Source organism: Pantherophis guttatus, chromosome 1, assembly GCF_059756535.1.
Source record: "Pantherophis guttatus breed Tessera chromosome 1, ASM5975653v1, whole genome shotgun sequence".
Taxonomy (NCBI): Eukaryota; Metazoa; Chordata; class Lepidosauria; order Squamata; family Colubridae; genus Pantherophis; species Pantherophis guttatus.
The window spans coordinates 112,917,970-112,944,496 of NC_142063.1; the positions used below are offsets into that span (position 1 = coordinate 112,917,970).

Below are 26,527 nucleotides of genomic sequence, written 5' to 3' on the forward strand. Positions count from 1 at the left end.
GGGTGCTGGCGGTTTCTCACTGGTGCCATTGAGGGCGGTAGTGGGCCCTCAAGGCTGCGCTTGGCACCGCCGGTTCTCGCCTTCCGCCTCGCCCTCGGCCTCGCCATGTCGTGCAACTACGTGGTCACCGCACAGAAGCCCACGGCCGTCAACAGCTGCGTCACCGGTAATGGGCTTGGGACGAGGGGGGGGGGGCTTTCCCGGGATCGGTGAGCGGGCGGCGGGGGAGGAATGAAGGGAGGAGGCCGCGGGTCTCTGCGCCCCTCCGGCTTTGGGCTTCTGCCAATCGGAGCGCCCTCACCCCGGGGCCTTTCCTCTTCGCCGCAGGTCACTTCACCTCCGCGGAGGACCTCAACTTGTTGATCGCCAAGAACACCCGCCTTGAGATCTATGTGGTCACCGCAGAAGGGCTGCGGCCCGTCAAGGAGGTGGGCATGTACGGCAAGATCGCCGTCATGGAGCTCTTCCGCCCCAAGGTGAGCATCGCCCCCTCCCGAAGGGCAGCGCGGCCGCTGGGCAGCCTTTACGGCTCTCTGTCCAGAAAGGGATTCCTGCAGCGGATCTGGGTTGGGCTTCTGGTTCGAGCGGGAAAGTTTCGTTGGTTTCGGATCCTCATGCTGGTTAAAACCCCGGTCGTTGGGGATGGGGAATCTCTGGGGAATGCGACCTCGGTGGAAACCTGGCCTCGTGCGGCTTGCTAGCCAGGTGGAGGGGTGTGGTTTTGTTAACATTTCAGCCCAGTATTCTGTTTATACTGGAAAGAAAATACGCCTTTTTGAAAAGTTCAGGTATGCGAAAGGCTTAATTTTTTTAGGACTGGTGGCCTGCAGGAATTTAGCAGGTTGTGATGATTGCACACAGCCAGTCTGTTGTGAGTTTATTGTGTGGGCCTGTCATGTGGACTGAGTATTTTCTTCTGGATGATTCATTTTTGATACGGCCATGATTGGACTCTGAAATTTACTGTGCTTCATTGCTGCTGAGTATCAATAAAACTGAGAACTTGGTCTTTTTAAGGGGGATATTTGAAGGAAAAGACATATGTATGTTAAGCTGTTCTCAACAGTAATCTTCTCAACCAACTTTTGTAAGTCTGTCTGAAAAACAGCTATGCTGTCTGGCCTGGCCATTTGAATAACATTTGAGGTAAAATGTTTGCATCTGTTTGCTGCAATTCTCCCTTGAACATCAACAGCTCTGGTGCTTCTCATGTTCTTTGATGAATTCATGTTGTGTTTCACATGAAACTAATTAATATACTTTCTGATTAAATACTTTTTGGAGGAGCTTATTGATGTGCAGGTACAGAAGAAAATGCTTAATACAGCACTAATACCGTAGGAAGTTGTCATAAGCAAAGGCATCTGTATTTCAGACGTTTTTCATTTGAGATACACATTTTATAAATGGAATAATATCTTGTTGCTAATGTGTTGCAGAATGTGGAGTGTTTTTTTCTTTTCTAGCTAAAACTTTTTTTCTCCTCCTCAGGGGGAAAGCAAGGATTTGCTCTTTATTTTGACAGCAAAATATAATGCTTGCATTCTTGAGTATAAACAAAGTGGAGAGAACATTGACATCATCACCAGAGCCCATGGCAATGTGCAGGTAAAGGAAAATGCATTAAGTGTAATAGATACATTGTGATTCAGGACCACACAGCAGTTTTCTGTATGTTTTGTAAACCGAGTTTGAACTTTTGGATAATGTATATTCCAAGTTAAGTAATGTAAATCATACAATTTTTGTGTGTTGAAATTAATGAATAGTGCAGTTTGAGAATTGAGACCATGCTTGTCTTTTTGTTATCAAATTATTGGATGGACACTATTAAATTTTTCCTACTTTTCCATTAAGTCTTTGTTTCCTTCTAGTGATGTGCAATTAAAAATACATTTGTCATTGTTATGAGATCGAAGAAGCCTTGTTTGTTCAGTTAGCTATTTTATGTTCTTGTGATCTACAAACTCTCATTGAATATGTTTCAAGAAAAAAAGATTTACAATCTCTCAGTTGTTAGAATCTTGTTCTACTATGCTGCATAAAGGCAATTTATAAACAAGACATTTTTATATGCAGCAAAAATCATTTGAGTGGTTAGTTTTCTTGGTTTCTTTTTTTACACTTCCCAAAGACATCTAATTGACCACTGTGAAACGGGTAGCTTAATTTATCTGATCTCTATCTAACCTAAGAGGACTTTTATTTTAAGCATTCAGTTATTATTTAAAGGCTTTTTCTTGGAAAAATCAGGGTCAAAATTTAAAAATGTGATCTATTTTTAGTAACTGAACAAATCTGTCCTCATTTTTTTTCTCCCAGTTCTATATTGTACTAATTGGAACTCAGTCAGACTCCTCAGTTGTCTCTCCCCTCCATCCAAATGTGACTGGGGGATGGATTATTTTTATAATTGCACTGCCCTTGTCTGTTTGTAGTACTTAAAAATATGGTCATTTATCATGTTTGGAGGAAGGAGGGGATTATATTAATAGTTATATTTCAGATACTCCTATCCCACCATACACCTTCCAGTTCCAAATTCAAGTGAGATTACTTATTTTACATTATCCTTCTTAAATTCCTGGAAACCATTCACTGACTATGAGGGTAATAGCCCCCCTTTTCTCCAAGACTGGAGAAAATATGTGCTTATCATAGCTGGCAGAGAGTGATTAAATATTTATAAGTTGTATTAGGAACCTCTTGTGATTTGTATAAAGGCTAGGAACATTTATTCTAATTTTTTTTAATTCTACATTTAAATAGTATTTAAATACTATTGACATGTAAAAATAACCATTGCCTTTTCTCCTAAATTGTACTTTAGCTAGTTTAGAATATTTTTCAAAAGGTAGAACCTGCAGACTTGCCAGAATATGTGTTCTTGAGACATAATTTCACAAGGCTTCAAAACCTAATGAAAAGCAACAGTATACGTATACAAGCTTTATAGTACAGGTAATCCTTGCTTGATTAGCACAATTGGGACTGACAACTGCTAAATTTGTTAAATGTGTTGTGAGACATCACATGACTATGATGAGTTTATGACATCACCTGTGGTGGTTATTAAGCAAGACATGTCTGTGACTTGTAATTTTACTGCTGGCTTCTTCCTTGATTCTGTTATTGGAAGCCGCTGTGAAGTGTGCAAATGGTGATCAAGTCACTGCAGGATGTTATAATGGTTGTAATCACCCGTCAGTTGTGAAGCATCTAGATTTTGAACACGTAATCCAGGCCTGTCAAACTGGCGGCTTGCAGGCCAGATGGGTCCCATGCAGGCCACGTCCACCCCCACTCTGCAAAGGCAAAAAATGTCGTGATATGTCACGTGATGTGATCGACATCCGTGACGTAAGCCCAGAGAAGGTTATGACAGTTGTGAAGTCTGATGGTAGTTTTTCAGCACAGTTGCGAACCAGAGCTGTTGTCAAGAGAGGATAATATAATGTAATATGTATATGTGTAATGTAATTTAATATGTGCATATGTAATATAAGTCCTGCTTGTTTATAACTTTAACATCTTGATCTTGGGTTGTTAAATAGCATGTGTCCTGTTCAGTTTTTAAAGGGGAAAAGAAAAATTCTATATTCATTATTTCTGTAAAATTGGATTTTTTCCCTGTTAGCTGTCAAGCTCTAAAGTTACTTCTGCTAAAGTATGAAAATCAAACTAGCATGTTTTCCAAGTAGATTTACATACACATATGTAGGAACTACATATCCAATATATGTAATTGAAAGTTGCGGATTTAAATATATAAATACATAAACTTAATTTTTAAATATATAGATTTGTCAACTGAGATCCATGATTTATTTACTGTGTTCTTGAAATGGCAGTGAAGGATTCATAGTAATTATAAGATATGGACAGACACACAAAAAAAGAGAAATGGCTGCTAATTGAAAGTCTAGGCATACATGAACAACATACGTTAGCATAAATTACAGTATTCATCATGAGTGAATCAACTGTTGGCTAATACACAAAAGCCAAATTAATGGATTTTAGAAGACTTAACCTTGCATGTTTTTATGGTTGTGACAAAAGAGATTGTACTAAGAATATTTGATTTATGTGTTGTCCTCTAGGATCGTATTGGTCGCCCCTCGGAAACAGGTATAATTGGCATAATTGACCCAGAGTGCAGAATGATTGGACTAAGGCTTTATGATGGCTTGTTCAAAGTGATTCCTTTGGAGCGAGAAAATAAAGAATTAAAGGCTTTTAACATTCGACTAGAGGAGCTACAAGTTATTGATGTGAAATTCCTCTATGGCTGCCAGGCCCCGACCATATGTTTTGTTTACCAGGTAACCAAATTGGATCTGAATGTGTGTTGTAATAAAATTGCTGAGCTAGTGGGGACAGGGTCTAAACATTATTTAACTTATCTGTTAATTATAAACAATCAGTGAGTTGGTTCGTGGGGGAAAAGAAATTCCAGAATCTTTAGTAAGGTAGTATTTATTTTTTTTTTTTTCTTTGTTGCTAGAACAAACCAAATTGGTGCCAAAGTATTTGAATACTTTGGAACTTATTGAGTTAGGTGTTATCAAAAACAAACAAAATGGGATAGGAAAGAAGCAGAAAAATCCAAAACCTAAATCAGGAATTTCAGTGATGTGGTTTGCCGTTTAAAATCAGTCTCAGGATGATGCTTGCAGACCAAATGTGCTTTCTATAGACAACTGTTGTCAATTTTAGGTTATATTACCATTTAGGTAAAAAGAATAATAAAAATTTTCAAGCATTGTTTTCTTTTCCACAAACATTATTTTGATTTATTGACATTTTTGATTTTGTATTACTATAACTCTACTAGCCCATGACTTAAGGGTTACTGATTTGATTCAGTTGTAATAGTTTTAATCTACAAGCAAGTTTTTGAAGTTAAAATGATTCAAATAATTTTCCTTTAATGTGCAAAGCTGTTAAGAACTTTTCCTGATTTGTTACATTTTTGTTTTTCTGTGATTTTCAGTTACTATTTGAAACAATATATGGATAAATATATAACTTATCAATTCCATCAGCAACAATATTGTTCAGAATTGGGGAAATGCTTTATTTTGTGGGAGAAGATTTTGTGGTTCTTAGGTTTTGAAGTTGCTTTTAATGAAAGTGCATCTATATATTTTTTCAATGCATAAACGTTATAAAAGTAGAAATGTTTCAGGAAATGTTTGATTCTTGAACATTCATATGAAAATGATTCTTCTCATATGTTAAATGGGGATAACTAAACAGTGATGGGTTTGTGTTTAGTAGTTTACTTTCCATCCCTCAAGGATCCACAGGGCCGTCATGTCAAAACATATGAAGTGTCTTTGCGTGAGAAGGAGTTTAACAAGGGACCTTGGAAACAGGAAAATGTAGAGGCTGAAGCCTCCATGGTGATCGCAGGTGAGTTTGTGTCTAAAAAAATACTTCTGCCAGCTAATAATATAATTATAATTATTTAGACATAAAAACCAGCATTTAAAAAAAAAACTCCCTAGACTGTTTTTAAGCCATTGTATTAAACTTGCACCTAGAAAAAAAACCCCAGTTCTTTTTTGGATACAGGTGTGGGGCAATTATATAAAAGTTTCATTGCCCCAGGTTCTCAGGCCCAGAATAGTTATGTAACTTGAGTAGTACCTATCATGAAAGTAGTGCTGCCCAGTGATAACTACTTGCCAGGCTCAGGTTGTTTTGTAATCTTAAGAATCCATTATTGCACAGCTGCACTTTTTGGACTAAACTATGCTGGCAGGAAAAACTTAGGAATTATAATATTCAAGGTGATTGAGGATTTAATATACAACAAAAAAATGAATAGAGAAACTTATAAGACACAAAAGTTTGTGTATTTTAAAGACAGATCTATATTTAAGTTTACCAGATAGCTTTGTGAGAAAAAGACCGGCTTTCATGAAAATCTGAAATTTATTGATTTATTACTATTCATTTATTTGTAACCACTACCCAAAATCAAGTTAAATGGCTGTTTAATTTGCTTGCTTTTAGCGAGTAAAGAAACAGAAAACTGTTTCCAAAGTATATAATAAAATATGGTTAGGATATTGACTATCTGAATTACTCCTAATAAACAGTGGTATATTTTCATAATAAAACTATTTTATTACATTGAAAAGTGGCTTTTTTCTGGTGAACAAGAAATTCTATGAATATAAACAGCAGCTATTGAAATTTAATTTAATACACTTTGTTTAACTGGTCCGTATTCCTTTCCTGTATTGATTATTCTTTATGGATCTGAGATGAATATTTCCAACAATTTCTTTGTAGTGCCTGAACCATTTGGAGGGGCCATCATTATTGGGCAAGAATCCATTACTTATCACAATGGTGATAAATACTTGGCTATAGCCCCACCTATCATTAAGGTAAGCAGCAGAACACCTGGAAAGATATTTGCTTAAATCTGGAATTCTGTGCTTCATATTTACAGTAGGTTTAGTATGGATGTAAGTAAGCAGGTACATTCTAATATTTCATACTATGTCTGATAAGTCCCGAACAAATATGATTTGTATAATTTATGCAGCATCAGTTTGCTTGCTTCAAGTTTAAATATTTATTAAGGCTGAAACTAAATTTACTTTAGGTGTTAGGCATTTTTACTGTATTTTAACTGACATTTTAAGTCTGTCCAGAATTGTTAGCTAGCCTTAGAAATGGAAATTATAAATAAATGGGAATTACTGTGGCCACGTGGACCTACATTAACTGCTCATTGCATTGTCTCTGTAGTTTCTTAGAATAAGGGTAGAATCTTGAAAATGTGTTTCATGCACACTCAAATGGCTGTTCTGTGAATTTGGCCAAACATAGTACGTATGTTCATCAGGAAGCAAACTAGGGAAACTGTTCCTTATATCTTGTAGGATACTTTTTTTTTTTTTTTTTTTTTTACTATAGCAGCTTACTCTTTCTAATCTAGAGGAATAAAAAAATTGTTTGGATCAATGTTAAGATCATCCTGCTTTTTCAAAATACTTTTTTCAAATACTTTTTTTTCTGAAACAGCAAAGTACAATCGTATGTCACAACCGGGTGGATCCAAATGGGTCCCGTTATCTGTTGGGGGATATGGAGGGTCGGCTATTCATGCTGCTTTTGGAGAAGGAGGAGCAGATGGATGGTGGAGTCAGCCTCAAGGATTTGCGTGTGGAATTGCTTGGTGAGGTAGGTTTTGTTTTCTCCACTTATGGAGCATCTGGTGTGTGATGTCAGCTGGAAGAAGAACTAGAAGAGTGGGAAAAAATTCCTGCAGATACCAGAAGAGACTTAAGTCCTTCCCAAATACTATTTTTTTGAAATTGTGCTGCATTAAAATAATAAAAAAACTGGTGTTCAGAAGCATTTTTAAATTTTGTAATAGAGGTTTACATTTCATGATTCATAATTGGAGGGCTATATCCATCATTGATTATTTTTTCTGCAGATCTAAGTTTTTACAAAATTTCATTTATAACATCAATTGAATATGCAAGTACTCCTCAACTTAAAACAGTTCATTTAGTGCCGTTTAACTGACCGGCACTGAAAAAACTGACATGACTATTTTTCACAGTTACAACCTTTGTAGCATTCCCCATGATCATTTGACCAAAATTAATACAGTTGGCAACTGACTCACATTTATGACAGTTGCAGTGCCCCAGGGTCATGTGATCACATTTTGCAACCTTTTGGCAAGCAAAGTCACTGGGAAAGCCAGATTCATTTAACAACCAGGCTATTTACTTATTAACTGCAGTGATTCACTTAACAACAGGCAAGAAAAGTTGTAAAATGGGGCAAAACTCACTTAACAAATTCTCACTTAACAACATAAATTTTGGGCTCAATTGTGGTCATAAGTCAAGGACTACCTGTGTACCCTGTCTTTCCACTGGCAAATTGTGTCTCAGAGGACATTAAAATTAGAGTACACATTGAATAAAAACTGATTCACCAAAAGCCACATTGGACACTTTTCCTCCCAGTGGAAACATGAAACAAAGCAAACTTTGACATCATCCTTGACCCGTTCAGAACTGGAGCAGAGCCATCTCTTGTATTCTCACATGTGGCTCTCTGGTGGTGATAGCATCAAGAGAATGATCGCTCACATCTGGGTTAAAGCCCAGACCTAGGACTGCCTTCAAAGGAGTTTAAAGAAAAGTGCTTAATTTGATGGCAATTTGATGTACCAAATAAGGCCGAGAGAGAATGTCATCTAAAATCACTTACAGGTTTTCATACGTGAGGGATAAGTCCCTACTTATGACTAAGACATATTTAATTATGTTTTGTTGTGGCAATGTATGTTCATTGGATACATTTAAATATGTCTTCTAATGTATTAGGTGCAGTATGTGCAGATAATGTGTGTGCAACTTTTTTTTTTTTAGTTTTATAGAATTTTTATTTTTAAATCTACATCAGTATCAATACATGAACAGTGTGGCTTCTGGGTATAATTCATTTTGTGACAAATAATAATAGCATTAATAATATTTGTTACATTAATCAAACTTGTATAGTCCCATTATTAATATATGTATTTATTTTATAATAATTATTCAGTATGTCAATGTTCCATTTTAATGCCAATAGTAATATTATTTAAGCATACATAGTAATACCATCCTTTGACCGCTATCTTTCCATATTTCCATCTAATTATTAATCGTATTCTATCATATAAAAATTATATAAGTTAATATTCCCCCATTTATTATTACTGCCTCTATTGCAAATTCTAGTCATGTCATCATTACTTATCCTAGTGTTAATACACATGTTTATATTAAGACATAGTCCTTCATTATTGGTTGTTCAATATTTCAATATGCTATTCTAATGCAAATCATATTATTTGGGCATACATAATAATACTATCTATCAACCTCCAATCTTTCCATCTAACTATTATGTAAAAATGTGTATTCTTATTTCTATCTCTATTCTAGTTTTTCATCAGGCCATCATATTAGAAAAGGAGAAGAAAAAAGAAAATATTTCCTTTCTATCCATTATCTCTTGCTCGTTTTAATACTTTAATCCTTATTCATTTTTTAAAACTTGCCTCCCATAGTCCTTTCTTGATCTTTATTTCTATTAACACCTACGTCTTCACCATTCAATCTGGGTATTTCTCCCATCTCTATCCTCCTAAGATGCCAGGTCTCCAAAATATCCACCCATGCCCTGATCTCCCTTTCAAAAGTATCTTCCAGCTTATCGGATTCCATTTTTAAAAGTACTGTTTAAAGAACTTTTTCCTTGGTTTATTTCATCAGTCATTATTATTATTATTATTGTCATCTTCTCCTTCTCATCTTCTTGTTTTATTTGCTGATTTTTCTGTTCTAATTTTTCCTCTGTTCTTTCTGTTATCTCCTCTTTTTCTTGGATTCTTTGATCTTCATTATCAGTTGTAAGATATTTTCCATTTTCCCATTCATGCCTTGCAATAAATTCTGTGTTTCTCTGTATTCTTTGTCACAGCATCCCCAATGTCTTGAAACATCAACACCATTTCTCCTGTAGTCCCACTCATCTCCCCTTGGTAAAGCCTCTTGTCTTGTTTTAATAAGTACCACTCTTATCAACAGTCCAGAAATCAAATCTGAAGTTGCTCCTCAGAATATTCAATAATAATTCTTTACATCTCAGGGTTATTAATCCATTCCATAGATAATCCAGGCAACTTTCCAAAAGACAAATCACTTTACTTTCTTTAAGAGTCTTATTCTCACAATAGAATCTCCAGTAATCATGAAATAGATATTTGTAGAACAGTAAATCACCACAATCCTCCAAATAGGTATTGATTGATTGTCCTATCAAAAATTTCCCAGTCTTGTTGGGGTATGGTATGTTTTCCATTCACCAGTAGATGGTGCCCTCAGCTTAGGTTTCAGCGTTGTTTCAAATCTAACAAATTAATTAATCCACATTTTAATTCAGTTTATAAAACCAAAGTCGGCTATTCAGGTAAATAGTTCCAGCATTTTATAATGCCTTTCCAATATAACGCCTAGCCAGTTTAAACAATCCAATTTTCTGTTATTTTTTTAAAGAAAGTCTTTAGCTTTTCTCCCCTTAATTTCTTTCTTTCGGATCTAGGATTTTTCTCTCTATGGTTATTCACCACTTCTAACAGATAGTTCTAAAGTCTCTTTTCCTGGATTTTCTCTCTTTTTTTTCCTTTTTAAGGTTAGGGTCTAAATAAAAAAGGAATCTTGTCACCCAGCTCCAGTCACTGTTCATCTACATTGGTCCTGCACATTTTCTTAGTTGCCTCGGCTGTCCCAGCTTCATGGCAGCCATGATGGCTGCCTCTTCTCCTTGTCATGGATGAGAGAGATAAAGCCCTGGGTTGAGCGATTCTGCGACTTGCAGGATGCCCCTCTTTTCTTTACCACCCCACAGGGTGGCTTTAGCTCCTTTTGGAGCCCTCCAATGGGGAGATGTTGGCGTGGGAGCGCGGAGACCCACTCTTCACGTCCGATCCCGCTGGGACATCAACTGGAAATCTGTATGTGTGCAACTATTGACATTCAAAGTCAGAAGCATGTTTGAGATCTAGGCGTGAGTACAGTCACTGCACTTGTCAGGAGCTTCTTAGAGAACCCACAACTTTTCTTGGCCTTGCATAATAGCTGTACAATCCCAGGAATACACATCTCTGAGTAAGGAGCTGCCTCCATATACATGAGCATATCCATGCCAAAATATCCTTCCTGCTTTGAATTTAAATAGCTGCACATCCCTATTATCATGTCTTTAAAATGCCTAATATCACTCATTTTGCCTTACTTGTTCCTAGACATCCATAGCAGAATGCCTGACATATTTGGACAATGGTGTTGTGTTTGTTGGCTCTCGTCTTGGGGATTCCCAACTTGTGAAGGTAAAGTGTAGCTTTTAATTAATAATTAGGTAGCAAAAAATAGTAGTTTGCTAATCTTTTACTTATTATTTATTTAAATGGCATTGTTGTGAGACCAACGACAAATTCCTTGTGTGTCCAATCACAATTGGCCAAGAAAGAATTCTATTTTATTCTCTTTGTATTTGTTCATTTTATTTTGAAATAAAGTAAGACAAAAACTGGAATTTTAATACATTTTTGCTCAAGTAGTTCAGATAAAGAAAATTTAAGCAAACAGTTCCTTATTTTCACAGAAACATAATATTATTTTCATTCCTAGCTCAACGTGGATAGTAATGAACAAGGCTCCTATGTTGTGGCCATGGAAACCTTCACCAACCTTGGGCCAATTGTGGACATGTGTGTGGTAGATCTTGAGAGACAGGGTCAAGGCCAGGTAAAAGTTGATTCTTCTTTCCCTGCACCAGGAATAATGGATCTTGCTAAGAGAGGTGCTTTATATCCCCTTTGAGATCCTGCTTTGCAATAATATATCTTCCCCAAGTTGATCTGTGTGATGTATATGAATCTCCTCTGTTGAAAAACCCAACCTATTCTCTCTCACCAAATTTGTGTGTTAGGAGGAAGTTGATAATTAGCTTCTTGCTGAATGCTGTTTGTGAGCTCAGGTCTGCCCATTTTAAGCTTGATGTATTTTTAGTATACGACATGGATTCTAGTAAATCTGATAATACCTTGGAAAATTATTGTTCTGTTGACTCTTGAAATAATACAGTGCAAAGGCTATTTCAGAGAGCTAGAAAGGCTAATTTTTCTGGCATATACATTAAATTCTGAAATAATAATGCAGAGTCATTTCAGGGAAGTTCTTGCTTCACTATAGGAATGGAACTGACAGCAGGATTTTGTCTTAATGGACATTTTTGATTAGGTAATTTACTAACAGATTGAGGAAAACTTCTTAAAGGATGGACGTGAATTACTATTCTCTATAATTACATTGCATCTCCCTTAAACTTTAATAATGTAATTAGTATATGCTAACTATACCTGCTTTTCACAGCTGGTTACATGCTCTGGTGCCTTTAAAGAAGGTTCTCTGAGAATCATCCGGAATGGAATTGGGATTCATGAACATGCCAGCATTGATCTCCCAGGGATTAAAGGTGCGTGTGTGCGTGTGTGTGTCTCCATTAGAAGCAGATATTGAACAAATAATAGTGCACACTATTACCAAGGTTGTCAAATCTCAGATTTTTTGAATGAGCTTTTTTTTTAATGTGTGTTAATCCTCATCAAATCTTAGAAAACTGAATATATTATTTAGGAAATTTTGGGGAGGAATCTTGGCAGCCTTTCAGAAAAAGGATTTGGATATTTTGTATGTGTGTGCATTCTATTTTTCTCCTCCCCCCCTTTGGTATATTATTATGTCTTCTCTTTTTCTTGTTACGTATTCTTGCTGTTATTTACCTTTTTGTTATACAACCCAATCTGATAATCTTAATTTTTGAAAGTACAATATATTTTACTTAGAAACAATACCCAATTAGTTGAATATGTTGTACAAGGCCAAGAGCTTTGAATTAGCATTGATGAAACATTGATGATTCAGAAAGTGTTGGGTTGGTATTTTTATTTGTTAAGTTATGAAATCCCTTGAGTTTTCCAGAGTAATTTAATAAGACTGCACTTTGTCTCTGAATTGCAGGATTATGGCCTTTGAGGTCGGACTCTCACCGTGAAACTGATAACACCTTAGTGCTGTCTTTTGTGGGACAAACCAGGTAGAGGAATAACATCCATGAAAGTGTTGAATATGGCTCTTGGTTAGGTCTTCTGGGGAGTTTGATTGGGCTTTCCTACATTTTGCAGAGTTTTGATGTTGAATGGCGAGGAAGTAGAGGAAACAGAACTGACAGGATTTGTGGATGATCAGCAGACTTTCTTCTGTGGTAATGTGGCTCATCTACAGTTAATCCAGGTAATCTCTAAATATTTTTAGTGATAACAATTTTTAGTGATAAAAAGTAAGGCATGAGTGAATAAACCTTTGGGATAAAGAGCCACATTTGGAACATAGAATATGTGAGGGTGTTCTGTTCAAAACAATGTTATTTTGTTCATAGTAAGCAACATAATTTTTCTTAAGAGCTAGTAATTTTTTTTAATGAATTTTTCCAATTCGTTTCAATTTAGTCAATCTTAAAATTAAACATGGTGGATTGCATTTTTAAAAAATTGTAGAAAGCCTTATATGTGACGTAGTCACATATTCTAATGCCTAAAGAATATGTTACCTTTTGGTCAGGAAGAAATACCAATGGATGTTATTTGTCTCTTTAGATAACATCAGCTTCAGTCCGGCTTGTTACTCAAGAGCCGAAGGCTCTGGTGAGTGAATGGAAAGAGCCAAATGGGAAGAACATCAGTGTGGCTTCCTGCAATAGCAGTCAAGTAGTAGTAGCTGTGGGGAGAGTGTTGTACTACCTGGAAATCCACCCCCAGGAACTCAAACAAATAAGGTCAGTCTGAACTAACTATTTTGGGGATATTTTGTGTCAGAGCTGAATATTGCTATAATGTTGACAGTTTAATATCTTGCCAGCTTTACAGAGATGGAGCACGAGATTGCCTGTCTGGACATCACTCCCTTGGGAGACACCAATGGCATGTCCCCTCTTTGCGCTATTGGCCTTTGGACAGACATTTCAGCCCGTATTCTTAAACTGCCCTCATTTGAACTGTTACACAAGGAGATGTTAGGCGGAGGTAGAAATTCCATTTATATGCTTGGTGTTGGGAAGGGCAAGCTAATTGCAAAGAGTGATATTACAACTCGTATCCCCCTTTACAGAGATTATCCCACGTTCCATTCTGATGACCACCTTTGAGAGTAGCCATTATCTGCTTTGTGCCCTAGGAGATGGGGCCCTGTTTTATTTTGGACTGAACATTGAAACAGGTAAAAATACAGTTTTCTGCCCTGCAGAATTTCTTTTTTGATTTCAAACAATGAACAGATTGCATGCCCATCAGGTTTTAGCAGAACTCAAAATCCAGCAAATAGAGCTTGACCCAAAAAATACAAGCAGGAATAGAAGATCTGAATTCCAGAAATCTCTTTGAACAGAGCTAAATCATTCCACATCAAATTTACTGTTTTTTCACTTCAATGTATTGAGGCTGTTACACACTTCCTTTCTCATGTTCTTAAATGTCAGCTAAATTATATAATCAGGTTATACAAGGTAAAACAAAGCCTTAACATGATTTTAAAATGGCGTAACTCAGGTTATGCTTTTACAGGAATAATTCTTATTTTTCTCACAGGCTGCAAGGAAGTGCCATACAGTAACTGTCATTTCCTGGTTCACACATTGTATCAATTTATAATGTAATCTGGTTGGTTAACTCATCTGATTATGACTTACTGATGAAATAATGATTATGGGAAATTAGACTAATAGAACTGGCCTATATCTTCTTATCATTTAGCAACTGCAATTCATTCCTTAAAGCGGAAGCGAAACGGTTGCTAAATGAATACAAGACAGAGGGAGGGAGGGAGGAAGAGGGAGAGAGACAGACGGACGGACAGACACCCTGCAAAGATCACTGGTTGCTGCCATCTCTTTCAGATAGTTTTCTTATGTAACTTTGCCAGCTCTGGTATGTGTTCTGGTCAGCTACCCAAAATTTGGCTTTAAGTGTGTGCATTGTTTAGAAAATGAGTTTTTTTAACCATCACATTTGCAAATGGTTGCTAAACACATACCTGTTTCCATTTTGTCTTTATTCAAGAAAAATAACTCAAGTTAGACACCAGGAGATCCATGATTAGATTTTTCAGGGTTTAAGAGTAAGACCAGCCGAGGATATATGAATCTTATCTCCCTGAACCAGTTTTCAGTTCTAAAACAAGCCCACCCAGTATCCAGAAATTATTATTGGTTCATGGAGAAAGAAAACAGGTGTGCTGCACCCGTATAAACATATAGCTGTATTTTGGGATGCCCTCTGTCTTTCAGGAATAGTTTTAGTACATTTAAAGTGCTACTGGAAATATACTTTTCTAAAATACAAAAACGTTTCATTTTTTTCAGTAATCAAAAGTAGCCACAAAGTGACTAATTTGTCCTGCTCCCCTCTCATCTTCTAGTCTCTCTTAGTGGGTAGGCTCTAATAATATCCTTCCTCTGGCAGGTTTGCTGAGTGACCGTAAAAAAGTAACTTTGGGAACCCAGCCCACTGTTTTAAGGACATTTCGCTCACTTTCCACCACCAATGTATTTGCTTGTTCTGACCGCCCTACCGTGATTTACAGCAGCAACCACAAACTGGTCTTTTCCAATGTCAATCTTAAAGAGGTGAATTATATGTGCCCTCTTAACTCAGATGGGTACCCTGACAGGTAAGTGTGTTTGGTTCCTTTGTTTCAAGTGACCAGTGGGTCCACAAAGCGTAGTATGCTCTCTTCCTGCTTAGCCAGTCTGGTCAACTCTTTTAATTAAGTAGCCAGCTTGTCTCATATAAAGAACACAAAAATAAGCAATTTACTTTTGAAATGTTGGGATTAAGAGAATAGGGACAAAATGTTAGGCAGTTCCAAAGTAACAGAAGAATTGCTTACATTGTATCCTTCCTCTTTTCCCTTTTGCTTATGCATCCTGGCTAATGTGTATAAAATTGTCATACACCCATTGTGTAATAAATATTCAGCCAGTTTTATATCTTCATGTAAGAAAGGACTCTTCTATTTTATCTGTATTTGATATTTATTTCTGTGTTGAATTTTATGTAGTAATGCCATGAGAAACTTTTTGAGCGGTCATGAGTTTTATCTTCCATTATGCTAGTTGCCAAGTGATGATCACTAGGCAGGAAAAGTGGGATTTCCAGTAAATTATTTTTCAGTGTCTCAAGTCCCCTGTTCTAGAATAGGTTTGATTGATCTAAAATAATACTCTCCAGGAATACGCTGGAGGTTCCTGATAGAATTGTTGAAACGGTAACTTGCATTTAGGATTGTAGGTGGAAACATAGTTGTGAAGATAGAGATTGGTTGTGATCAACACTAGCAAAATTAATCCATCTGTAATTTATTGAAGGTTAAAAATTCGAAAGAAGTTAAAAAGGCTCCTTTTTTGTACTGCAGAAGGAAGCTGTTGGAAACAAAATCAGAAATATACTGCACCCACCATAACATACAAACCTTAACTCTTGTCTTTGTCTGCTCTACCAATATATGAGCTGTTCTCCATGTATATTTTCTCCCTTGTATCTTAATGGCCAGATGCTCCTATGTATACTTGATAGTTCATGAAACAATACTGGTTTTGACATACATTTGCTGCAGGTTTTGTTTTGTTTTTTGTTTTTTTACATTTTCACTTCTGTCAAGTCTTGCTAAGTACTGTATAAATCCTAATATTGGATTATTTCTGAAATGTAGTAGGTAAATACTCTAGAATTGAGAGGTATAGTGGAGTGATTTTTTTCTTGAAAATGAAATACTTTTATTTTGTAGCTTAGCTCTGGCCAACAACAGTACTTTGACAATCGGCACCATAGATGAAATTCAGAAACTGCATATTCGCACTGTTCCCCTTTATGAATCACCCAGGTGAGCAGAGCTAGCCTTGTTGCTGAGAATTCATCAGCTTTTAAATAATGTAACTTTCCTCCTTTCCTCCTTCCTTCCTTCCTTCCTTCCTTCCTTCCTTCCTTCCTTCCTTCCTTCCTTCCTTCCTCCCTCCCTCCCTCCCTCCCTCCCTCCCTCCCCTTCCCTTCCCTTCCCTTCCCTTCCCTTCCCTTCCCTTCCCTTCATTGTGAGGATGATGGATCTTTTCAAGGAAGCAAGCTTTTTGGAGCATTTTGAACTTATTAACATTGATGTTTATGAGTGAGCTGGCACCTAAATTGAATAAATTAAATATTACTTCTAATGTTTCTTAGAGCATATGGATTTTATATGCATGTGTCCCTTTCTGTCATGTAGAAAGATCTGTTATCAGGAAGTCTCTCAATGTTTTGGCGTGCTCTCCAGTCGTATTGAAGTTCAGGATGCTAGTGGAGGAACCACTGCATTGAGGCCCAGTGCAAGTACTCAGGTGAGAACCATCAATAATTGTGTTATATTTGTGTTATAATTTGATGGTATATTTATGGTAATTAATAAGTATTGGAAATGTAAATTTCTTTACAAGAATCTGTAAATATTTTCTATTTTTACTCTCTGATTATTGGTGTTTATATATAGGGATATTTTGGTGATGTTACACCGTGATAGAAAAATTATTATACATCTGTTTTTGATTTTTTTTCTTTTTCTTTTTCTTTTTTGAACTATAACAAAATGCTTTAATAAAATTTATAAAAAAAATAATTGTGTTTAGGAATGGCTTGAAAATGCACTGGTTTCAATAAAAGGAGTCACTATTGCTTAACATTATTATGTTTATAAATCATTTGAGAAATCATCTTCATTTCTCATCTGATAATCTAAACTTAAAGACGACTAGGTACTTGTTTTGGGATAAAAATACATTGTGGCTCAGTTACATGTTGGGCTTTCTTCAGTGATTTAAATCCTTGCTAGCATCGTTTTCCATATTTACTTAGCTTTCTGCCTATCTTTTACGAGGAGGTCCATTGGACTTATTTTCAGTACCTTCAATAAGCAGGAAACCTGGTAGTTTTATACTGGTACTTTAACATAAATCATCTTCCATTATTTCTTTCTCAGTCCAAATATGGTTTTATTCTTCATAAATTTGGCATTTCTGATGCAAACCTTTCTCCAAACAGTTTTTGCCACAAATGTATTTTTTTTAGTTATTTCGTTCAAGTGAATGTTCTTTGGACTTATTTCTGTTATCTTTGTGTCTCTAGCTTAAAATGCTTACTTTTCTCTCCATATTTTAGGCCCTTTCCAACAGTGTGAGTTCTAGCAAGTTGTTCTCTAGCAGCACAGCTCCACATGAAACATCATTTGGTGAGGAAGTAGAGGTACACAATCTGCTCATCATAGATCAGCATACGTTTGAAGGTATCTACCTCATAGGCTCATTCACTGTTTATGAGAGAACTGTTTTGGGGAATCATGAGATTAGGAGAAGAGAGCCATCTAGTGTACTTGCTGACTTGGATCTCTTGAAGGTCCAAGGGGCCATGGATCATCTTGAGGGTCATTTTATTGAATTTCTGAAGGTTTTTGCAGTTGCGTGCTTTATCCACATTGTTCCAAACATTATATTGAAGTAATATTTTGTTGAGCTCTTTAACACTTTTTTTTTTCTGTTTGTCTTCAGTACTCCATGCTCACCAGTTCTTGCAGAATGAATATGCACTAAGCCTGGTCTCCTGCAAATTGGGCAAAGATCCCAACACTTATTTTATTGTGGGAACAGCCATGGTGTATCCTGATGAAGCCGAACCCAAGCAAGGCCGCATTGTGGTGTTCCATTATTCTGATGGTAAGGACTAACATTTTGGATCTCTTTCTCCCTAGAAACAAATGAGTTGCATGGACTTGTTTTCTTTTATTAATTATTATTTTGTCATGGAAAAAGTGGGTTTGTTCCTAGGTTCTTTTACCCTAAAAGTTTAGAATACTCTTTTCAGCTCCTGAAGAGCCATCTTGTTTGCGTCATATGGAAAAAAATAACCTGAACATCTGGTTTTTTAGAGTTTGAGTATTTAAATTATTTATAATATGCTGAAGTTACCTGGATGGCTTACAGTAATAATGGTAATATTAATATATGTTATAAAAGAGACCTAGCGGGAGATCAAATTAAATCACTGTAACAGCACCACATATCAAGGTCTGCCAAACAAGTAAATGGGTTTTTAAAATAAAAGTTTTAAAGTCTTGGAAAATAGGGGGAAAGTGTTCATTTGGCATTAACAAACCAGTCATTGTCGTCAGCCATTCAGTTATGTCCAACCCTTGGCTACTCTTATGGATCAGCACTCTCCATGCCCCTCAGGGGCGGAGCCTGCCACCGCTACCGGTTCGCCTGATCTGGGGCGAACCGGTAGCAACCCACCACTGATGCCCCTCTGTCAGGCACCGCCTACTTCAGATCCACCATGACCATCCTGGTGTCGGCCTTTATACTGTCCAGCCAAGGGGTACTACTAGGGCAGCCCCTTCTCCTTTTTCCACTAATCATTCTCAGCATCTTTGACTTTTCAAGTGAGTCAGCTTGCATGACATGACCGAAGTATGATAGTCTTTGTTTGGCAACCTTGGCTTCAAGTTATATTTTTGGTGAGATTTAGTATAGGACTTTGTGATTTTTGCAGTCCATAGGTTGTGTAATACTTGTCTCCAGTACCATAATTCAAAAGTGTCCACCCTTGTCCTATCTGTCTTTTTTAGAGTCCAAGTTTCGCAGCCATAAGTACCCTGTTTCCCCAAAAATAAGACCCTGTCTTATATTTTTTTTGAACCCTGAAATAAGTGCTTGGCCTTATTGCCATGTGCTCAAAAGCCCGATTGGGCTTATTATCAGGGGATGCCTTATTTTGGGGGAAACAGGGTAGGACTTGGAAAAATTATTGCAATGGCTGTGAATCTTGGAAAAGCACAGAATATTCATCAAAATAGCACTTTTAGCAATAGCTACCTATGTTGTATTGCTAAAAGGGAGCACAAGAAGAAAGACCTTAAACAATAATCTCAAAGTATGGTGAAATGGTCAAATAAAGAGATATAAATTCATTCTGATTCCTAGTCTCAGGAGCAGCCTAAGATTTTTGAGCCCTCCCATTGATCCTTTCACAGTGATTAGTTGCATGCTAGTTGAGCTAAGAAGTCTTTATTTTCATCTCATTTCACCTCATCAAGAAAATGGATAGTTCAGGTGGAATTACCCAGATAGTTTTATGACTGTTGTTTTAAGCTAACAACTGACAAATATTTGGGATGATATTGAGTAATGTTGCAGAATGAGGAAAGAGACTTCAGAAAAGTAGGTAGAAGTTAAAACTATTATAGTTGTTACAGATTAAGTGCGTATTAGGCTTTATTGTACGTTGTGTTATTGTCACAGAAAAAGATTATCACATAGCAACACATACTTGCAAATAGACTTTGATAGTTTACCCTGATTTTGAGGGGTAGAATTAACTCATTTTAGTCACTGTAACTATGTGGCTACTAAGAGTTGATACCAGCTTTGATGGTACATAATCATAAGAGAGCCAAGGAGTTTTCTGTCCACTTCAACATTTGAAATTTCCTGAATGCTTACAGCTCTGTAGGTGAGGCACCATCTTTATGAAGAACCCCTGGCTGAGGCGAGCATAAAGAAATTGTAACTGTTAAAAAAAGATAATTAAAGACCTCCCTGACATCTTGTACACCAATCTTTCTATGTCTTGCTCACGTTTAAGGTTGGGTATTGCCATATTTCAGAAAATAATTGGAGTTCACTTGCAGCTAGCATTTACATTTACTCTGGATCCATAGTGAGCAAAATGCCTAAATTAACTTCTGGAAGGTTTCATGATAGAATTTTAAATATTTTGTAATGTCATACATTTTATAACAATTAAGTTTATGCTGTAGAAAGCAAGGAGGGCTTAATATAATCCAAGGGGGAAGCTGCATTTCATGGCATAATATCAAGGTGTTTTTCAGGCTGTTAATCTTTTTTGTTGCTATTTGTAGTTACATACACCATGAAATGTAAGGAACCTGTGTATTTTTCAAGTAGTGTTGTATTAATGTGTATCCTAGGTAAATTGCAGAGTCTGGCTGAGAAAGAAGTAAAAGGGGCCGTCTATTCCATGGTGGAATTCAATGGAAAACTCTTAGCTAGCATAAACAGCACGGTAAGGTTTCCAAAGCTCTCACATCGATATTTCCTAAAACTGGGTTTGCTTAGCGAACTGTAGAAGAGAAATGTTTTGGACTCTGCAGTATTATTCCAGATCGGTTTTAGCCTTACCCGTAGAAATCTGTCTTGTTCTAACAGGTGCGACTGTATGAATGGACAGCAGAGAAGGAGCTTCGCACGGAATGCAACCATTACAACAACATCATGGCACTCTATGTGAAGACAAAGGGTGACTTCATTTTAGTTGGAGATCTTATGCGCTCTGTACTTCTGCTTGCCTATAAGCCCATGGAAGGAAATTTTGAAGAGGTAGTAATTCAGTTTTTACCTCAGTGTGTATAATGGAAATTGCAATAAAGAGTTTAAGAGAATAGAAGAATATTTGGTGGCAGAAGAAACTACTTGTTTGTGGGGTTTTTTTGTTTTTGTTTTTAAAGGTGCCTAGGTTATCTTAGGTTGGCCTCTCCATTTCACTCTGCATTTAAAACCATGCATTTAAAAGAATTCTACTTCAGGCCAGAAAAGTCTTATCTTTGTGGAGAATAGATTGACTTGGTAGGTAGATTGACTTGTATATCTTTACAGATCGCTCGTGATTTTAATCCAAACTGGATGAGTGCTGTGGAGATCCTGGATGATGACAATTTCTTAGGGGCAGAGAATGCATTTAACTTGTTTGTGTGCCAGAAGGACAGGTGAGATGACCTTCTAAAAAGGTAGGCCAAAGTGAGCAAATAATAGGTTGGGACAAAGGGTTCACCCTATCCTTTTCCTAGTAAACGTTTTGTATTGCAGTGCTGCGACAACTGATGAGGAGCGCCAGCATTTACAGGAGTTTGGGCTCTTCCATCTGGGTGAATTTGTCAATGTCTTCTGTCATGGGTCCCTAGTCATGCAAAATCTGGGTGAAACATCTACACCAACACAGGGCTCAGTGTTGTTTGGCACAGTCAATGGAATGATTGGTAAGGTTAGATATTAAGCCAGAAAATTTTGCCATCTCCCCATATAGTCTGGTACTCGGGGAGGGCTTATCTGGCAATAAAATAATATCTATCCTTTGTTTCCAAAGTGGTCTTAGAGTAAATAGATAACTATTAATTTCTTTTTTAAAATAATATTCTGTCTTTATTCACAGGACTGGTGACTTCTCTGTCAGAAAGCTGGTATAATCTCCTGTTAGATGTGCAAAACAGGCTCAATAAAGTCATTAAGAGTGTTGGGAAAATAGAACACTCTTTATATCCTTTATATCTTGTGTTTCTCTTACATAATATTTTGTGACATTAGCCATTATACAAGAACCATGAATAGTTCCTGCCTACCAGCTTACAATTTGCAGCACAGAACCAAATGGGTACAGTTCAGCAGTATGAATGTATTCATTCCTCTTACATCTTTAGAAAAAACTAGGGATAGGATACTGTATTTCTAGTCAGAGTTATAGCTTATGTCCCTCTTGACTCCCTTAAAAAAATTGTTTTTGCAGATTGAGAACTCTCTTGACTGGAATATTTATGGGCCTTGGAGAAGTGGTAATACAACACCAGATTAAAGTGAGGACCATATTGGTGCTTTAGCAGTGCCAGTCAAAATAGTTCAGCTTTCTTTAGGAATTTATATAATAGCTGTAGATCACATATTTTGCTAGAATTTAGTCTGATTAATTATGGTTTATTAGATATAATTGACTGGATTGACATAATAAATTAAAATTATAAACCATTGTATACAAACTACAGGACATGGGTGAAATAGCTAGTCTATTTTACATTATGGATTAATATGTTGTGTGAACCACTCCAATAGCTACTTGCAAGACACTATAGTACATGGGTGTCAAACTCACCATGTAACCTTGCTATCACGTGACATTTCACAATGTTTTCCACCCTTCGAGGAGCTGGGGTGGGCATGGCCTGCATGTGACACATCCGGCCTTCAGGCCGCCAGTTCGACACCCTTGCTATGGTAGAATCTATCACAGGATGAAAAGAGTACTAAGCTAGTCTTCTATGAATTGTGGGTAATTTGAGGTACAATATAAAGGTGAATTATTGTTAAAACAACATAAGTGGCTATTATTTTAGGTTGGCAGAATTGTCATGTTTTGCTTTGAGGCTTACAGAATCAAAGTTGAAGACTTAGAATGGAAAAAATTTTTTTCATTGAACCTCCATACAGTTTACATGTTACATAGAGACTGGGCCAAATTCTATTGATAATTATCCATAATATTCCAGGTATATACTTCATAATTTCATTAAATCAAGTTCTCTTTCTCTCCTATGAAGTATTATTTTAAAAACTCGTAATATTGAAGAAAATTACTGTTTCAAGAGAATGTATTTTCTTTTCAGTTTTTGAAGTATTCATAATGGTGTTTGTCAATAAAATACCTTTCATTTGTTGATGGCCAACTTCAAAAAGATTATTACATGGGTAATAAATTCAGAATTTATTTTTAGTTTAAGGTGTGCATGTTATGCATGTCATACCGTGTTCCTGCAAGCATTATCTTCTGTGTAATATTCCATATGTCAAATATAATAAGTCATAATATGTCATAATAGATTTTTTAAAATATAACCAGTAACTCTGAGATTTGGAACAGTACCATCATTAAATAAAAAAATACTAAGGATTATTAAAATGTTTTCAATGTTTGCCTAAATTATACGGTTAATATTGAAATTATTTTGTTCTCCTGAAAAGCAACCTGACCTTTTGAAACAGTGTTCTTCTGTCACATGAGAATGCAATCTGTCATCTCTAGATAAGGATTGCTATTATGCTGGGGCTATGCAGTACACATATTGCTGTAATATTTGATTTTGACCATGAAGGCTGAAAATTCTCAAGATTGTAGTTTGAACTGGTCTGCTTCTATTGGATAATTGAGGAAGATTAAAAACTTACATTGCACTACTGGTTCTGTTCTGGGTAATACGTTAGAGGACAGTTCTTGCAACATACCATATTTTTCGGAGTATAAGACTCTCCGGAGTATAAGACACACATTAGTTTTTGGGGAGGAAAAGAAGAAAAAAATATTTCTGCCTTTGCCTATCAGCATCCATCGGTATTCATCTGGCTAGCGTCCTTGCAGCAAACACCCCTGTCAGCTTCAGCACATTATCACAGCCTGATTCAGCACAAGCAGTTGATTGGAGGTTGGATCAGCCTCCTGGAATACCGCCAATCAGCTGTTCCAGACTGCGGGGATTGCCACAGCCTATCGCCACCTCCACGCATTGTGTTTTTGACCTCCATGTGTTGCGTTTTTGGTCTCCATGCATCACATTTTTGGCCTCCGCATGCTCCATTTAAGACCCATTCCAGGCTGCTGGGATCACAGCACATCACCATCGATCTCTGCCAACTGCGCGTCACGTTTTTGGCCTACATGCGCCATGTTTTCGGCCTCCACACGCCCTGTTTTTGGCCTCTGCACGTTGCATTTTCAGCCGATTCCAGGCGGCAGGGAATCGGCCAAAAATGCAATACACAGAGGCCGAAAACGGGGCATGTGGAGGCGGTGATCGGCTGCGATGTGCTGTGGCGATCCCCGCAGCCTGGAGTGGGTCTAAAATGGGGTGTGCGGAGGCCGAAAACGTGACACGTGGTGGCCGAAAAAGGCCGAAGTGCATTTTATACTGCAAAAAATACGATACTTTTGTTTTTACAGTAAAGGTGAAGCCTTTTGCTGAGAGTTTTATTTCCTTGATTCTTGATTCTTGATTTTACCTGGAGATCATTTCATACAGAACGTAAGACAGAGCCAGCCACTGGATTTATCGATGGAGATTTAATTGAAAGCTTTTTGGATATCAGCCGACCCAAGATGCAGGAGGTGGTGGCTAACTTACAAGTAAGTTGAGAAAATTACCCACGTTGAGACAATCCTTGTTGTTGGCCATGACTTCGATTCTGTACTTGCTTATTTGAAATAAAGTTATGAACTTCGGTTTGCAGCATCAGGCTTAAGAAGAGATATATACGCTTCCCCTTCTGTCTGCCACACGACTTTGCTTCACCTCTGCCTCTTACCTCCTTGTTTCAGATTGATGATGGCAGTGGAATGAAGAGGGAGGCTACGGTAGATGACTTGATCAAGATTGTGGAGGAGCTCACCCGTATCCATTAGCTGAATGAGAAGAAACTTCTTGCACCTTCCTTCAGGATAGCATATGGAGTCTTTCCCAACTGGTTCCCTCACCAGTTTCACTGTAATGCTAGAGCAGTAGCAATGTGCCTGGATGAAAGTGGGAAATCTCTGAACTGAAGCCATCTTGCTAAGGACTTGCAAATGCAGTGTTGGCAGTTGACGACATTGTATTCTGCTTGGATTCACCATTCATCTGCCACCTAATAGTGGTCCCAGCAGGTTTTTCCCTCTGAGTAACAGCAGCTGGCAAAGATGTCCCTCTGCCTAGACTCTTTCCACCCTTCATTTGCTGTTGTCTTTTAGAACATCTGAATTTATTTTGTTCCTGGTGTTTTGAAGTGGAGATCTTTCCCTATACCCCTCCTTGTTTGGATGAGAAGGTGGCTAGATGGCTGCAGTGGCTGTTGGAGAGATGGAGGTGACATTTAGCTCGTATAAGGTGCTTTCAGGATTAGGGCTGCTTAATCTCGAGGAACCCAATTGTGGGTAGCAGCCTCTCTATTCCAACAGCTTTGCTGCTTATTCAGGGAGAAGAGACTAGATTGCAATTTTTTCTGTTATTGGTTTTGAAATTTTACCAAATAAAAGTAGTCCAAGAGGAAAGGTTTGGCTGTTGTCAAAATCTTTTCATGCTTTTCTGAACTCCTTTACTGAGGAGGAAAGAAATTTTGTTCTCTCATGTTTTATATTTCAACACTCCCATTAGTCTATCTATAGGGAACTGACTAGTCCAATTTCATTTTGTTTTTGTGTTTTCTGGTCAATAAGCTTGTAGAATTTTTTTAAGGGGATGACAATATACCTCGTTACCTCTTTTTTTTCTCATTCTTGCCAATAGGAAGCAGACTTTTAAGAAGTGGGTGATGGGATTTTGTTGTTGTTATTGTTGGATTGATAAGCACAGGGTCCTCATTTCCCATTGTTCTGCTGTCACATATTAAGAATTTTCATTCCCTTCTAGCATGTGAGAGTTAGAAAAGACTTTTTTGCATTGGACGTTTTACTCAAGTTTTCTCCCTTTTCTTTTGGTAAAAGCTTGTCCTGACTATTCTGTGATAAGACTTTATGGGCTGGGGAAAAGGCTCTTCTTCAAATTCACCCCACAAGTTCACATCATTGCATCACAAAATGCCAAAATTAGAGGGAAAATGCTTCACAATTCATTGATAAAAAGTTAAATGCACAGTGCAGCATGCCTCTATTGGATTTGGCTTCAACATTTTTTACCCATTCTCATGAAATCACTTCATTCTCTTCTCAGTTGGAGGGACAGAGAAAACCTGATGTATGGTGGACTTTCAGTTCCATCCACAAAGCCTGGATGTTTGTTTAATGTGCAGATGGGGATGGGGTTTATTTTGTCCTTCAGGGTTTTGAAAGCATTTGAGCAAACCTTAAGGAATTATAAAAATGGAAAAACAACCCATAGTTCTTTGATTTGCTCAGCAGAGGACAGAATATTTGTTATAGGTGGTTCTTGACTTATGACATTCAATTAATGATGATTCAAAGTTACAACGGCCTCAGCAAAAGTGACATGACGTGTACTCACATGACCATCATGCCACTTCCACAGTCATGTGATTGCAATCCAGTCGTGAT

At 37.2% G+C, this 26,527-nt stretch overlaps 1 protein-coding gene across 1 annotated transcript; it reads left to right on the plus strand.

The window, feature by feature from the left end:
• The first annotated feature begins 7 nt into the window (after positions 1 to 7).
• DDB1 (damage specific DNA binding protein 1) lies at positions 8 to 25,528 on the plus strand. Its single transcript, XM_034420211.3, has 27 exons — positions 8 to 166; positions 328 to 476; positions 1,492 to 1,608; positions 4,104 to 4,325; positions 5,304 to 5,418; positions 6,307 to 6,404; positions 7,048 to 7,206; positions 10,841 to 10,924; positions 11,226 to 11,342; positions 11,970 to 12,072; positions 12,618 to 12,693; positions 12,782 to 12,890; positions 13,253 to 13,431; positions 13,515 to 13,678; positions 13,764 to 13,871; positions 15,113 to 15,320; positions 16,437 to 16,532; positions 16,908 to 17,019; positions 17,834 to 17,957; positions 18,220 to 18,384; positions 20,658 to 20,752; positions 20,896 to 21,066; positions 21,343 to 21,452; positions 21,553 to 21,722; positions 21,896 to 21,998; positions 24,505 to 24,628; positions 24,821 to 25,528. Exons 1-27 carry the CDS (start codon positions 106 to 108, stop codon positions 24,902 to 24,904), a joined length of 3,423 nt encoding a protein of 1,140 aa, XP_034276102.1. The 5' UTR covers positions 8 to 105; the 3' UTR covers positions 24,905 to 25,528.
• The last annotated feature ends 999 nt before the right edge of the window (positions 25,529 to 26,527 follow it).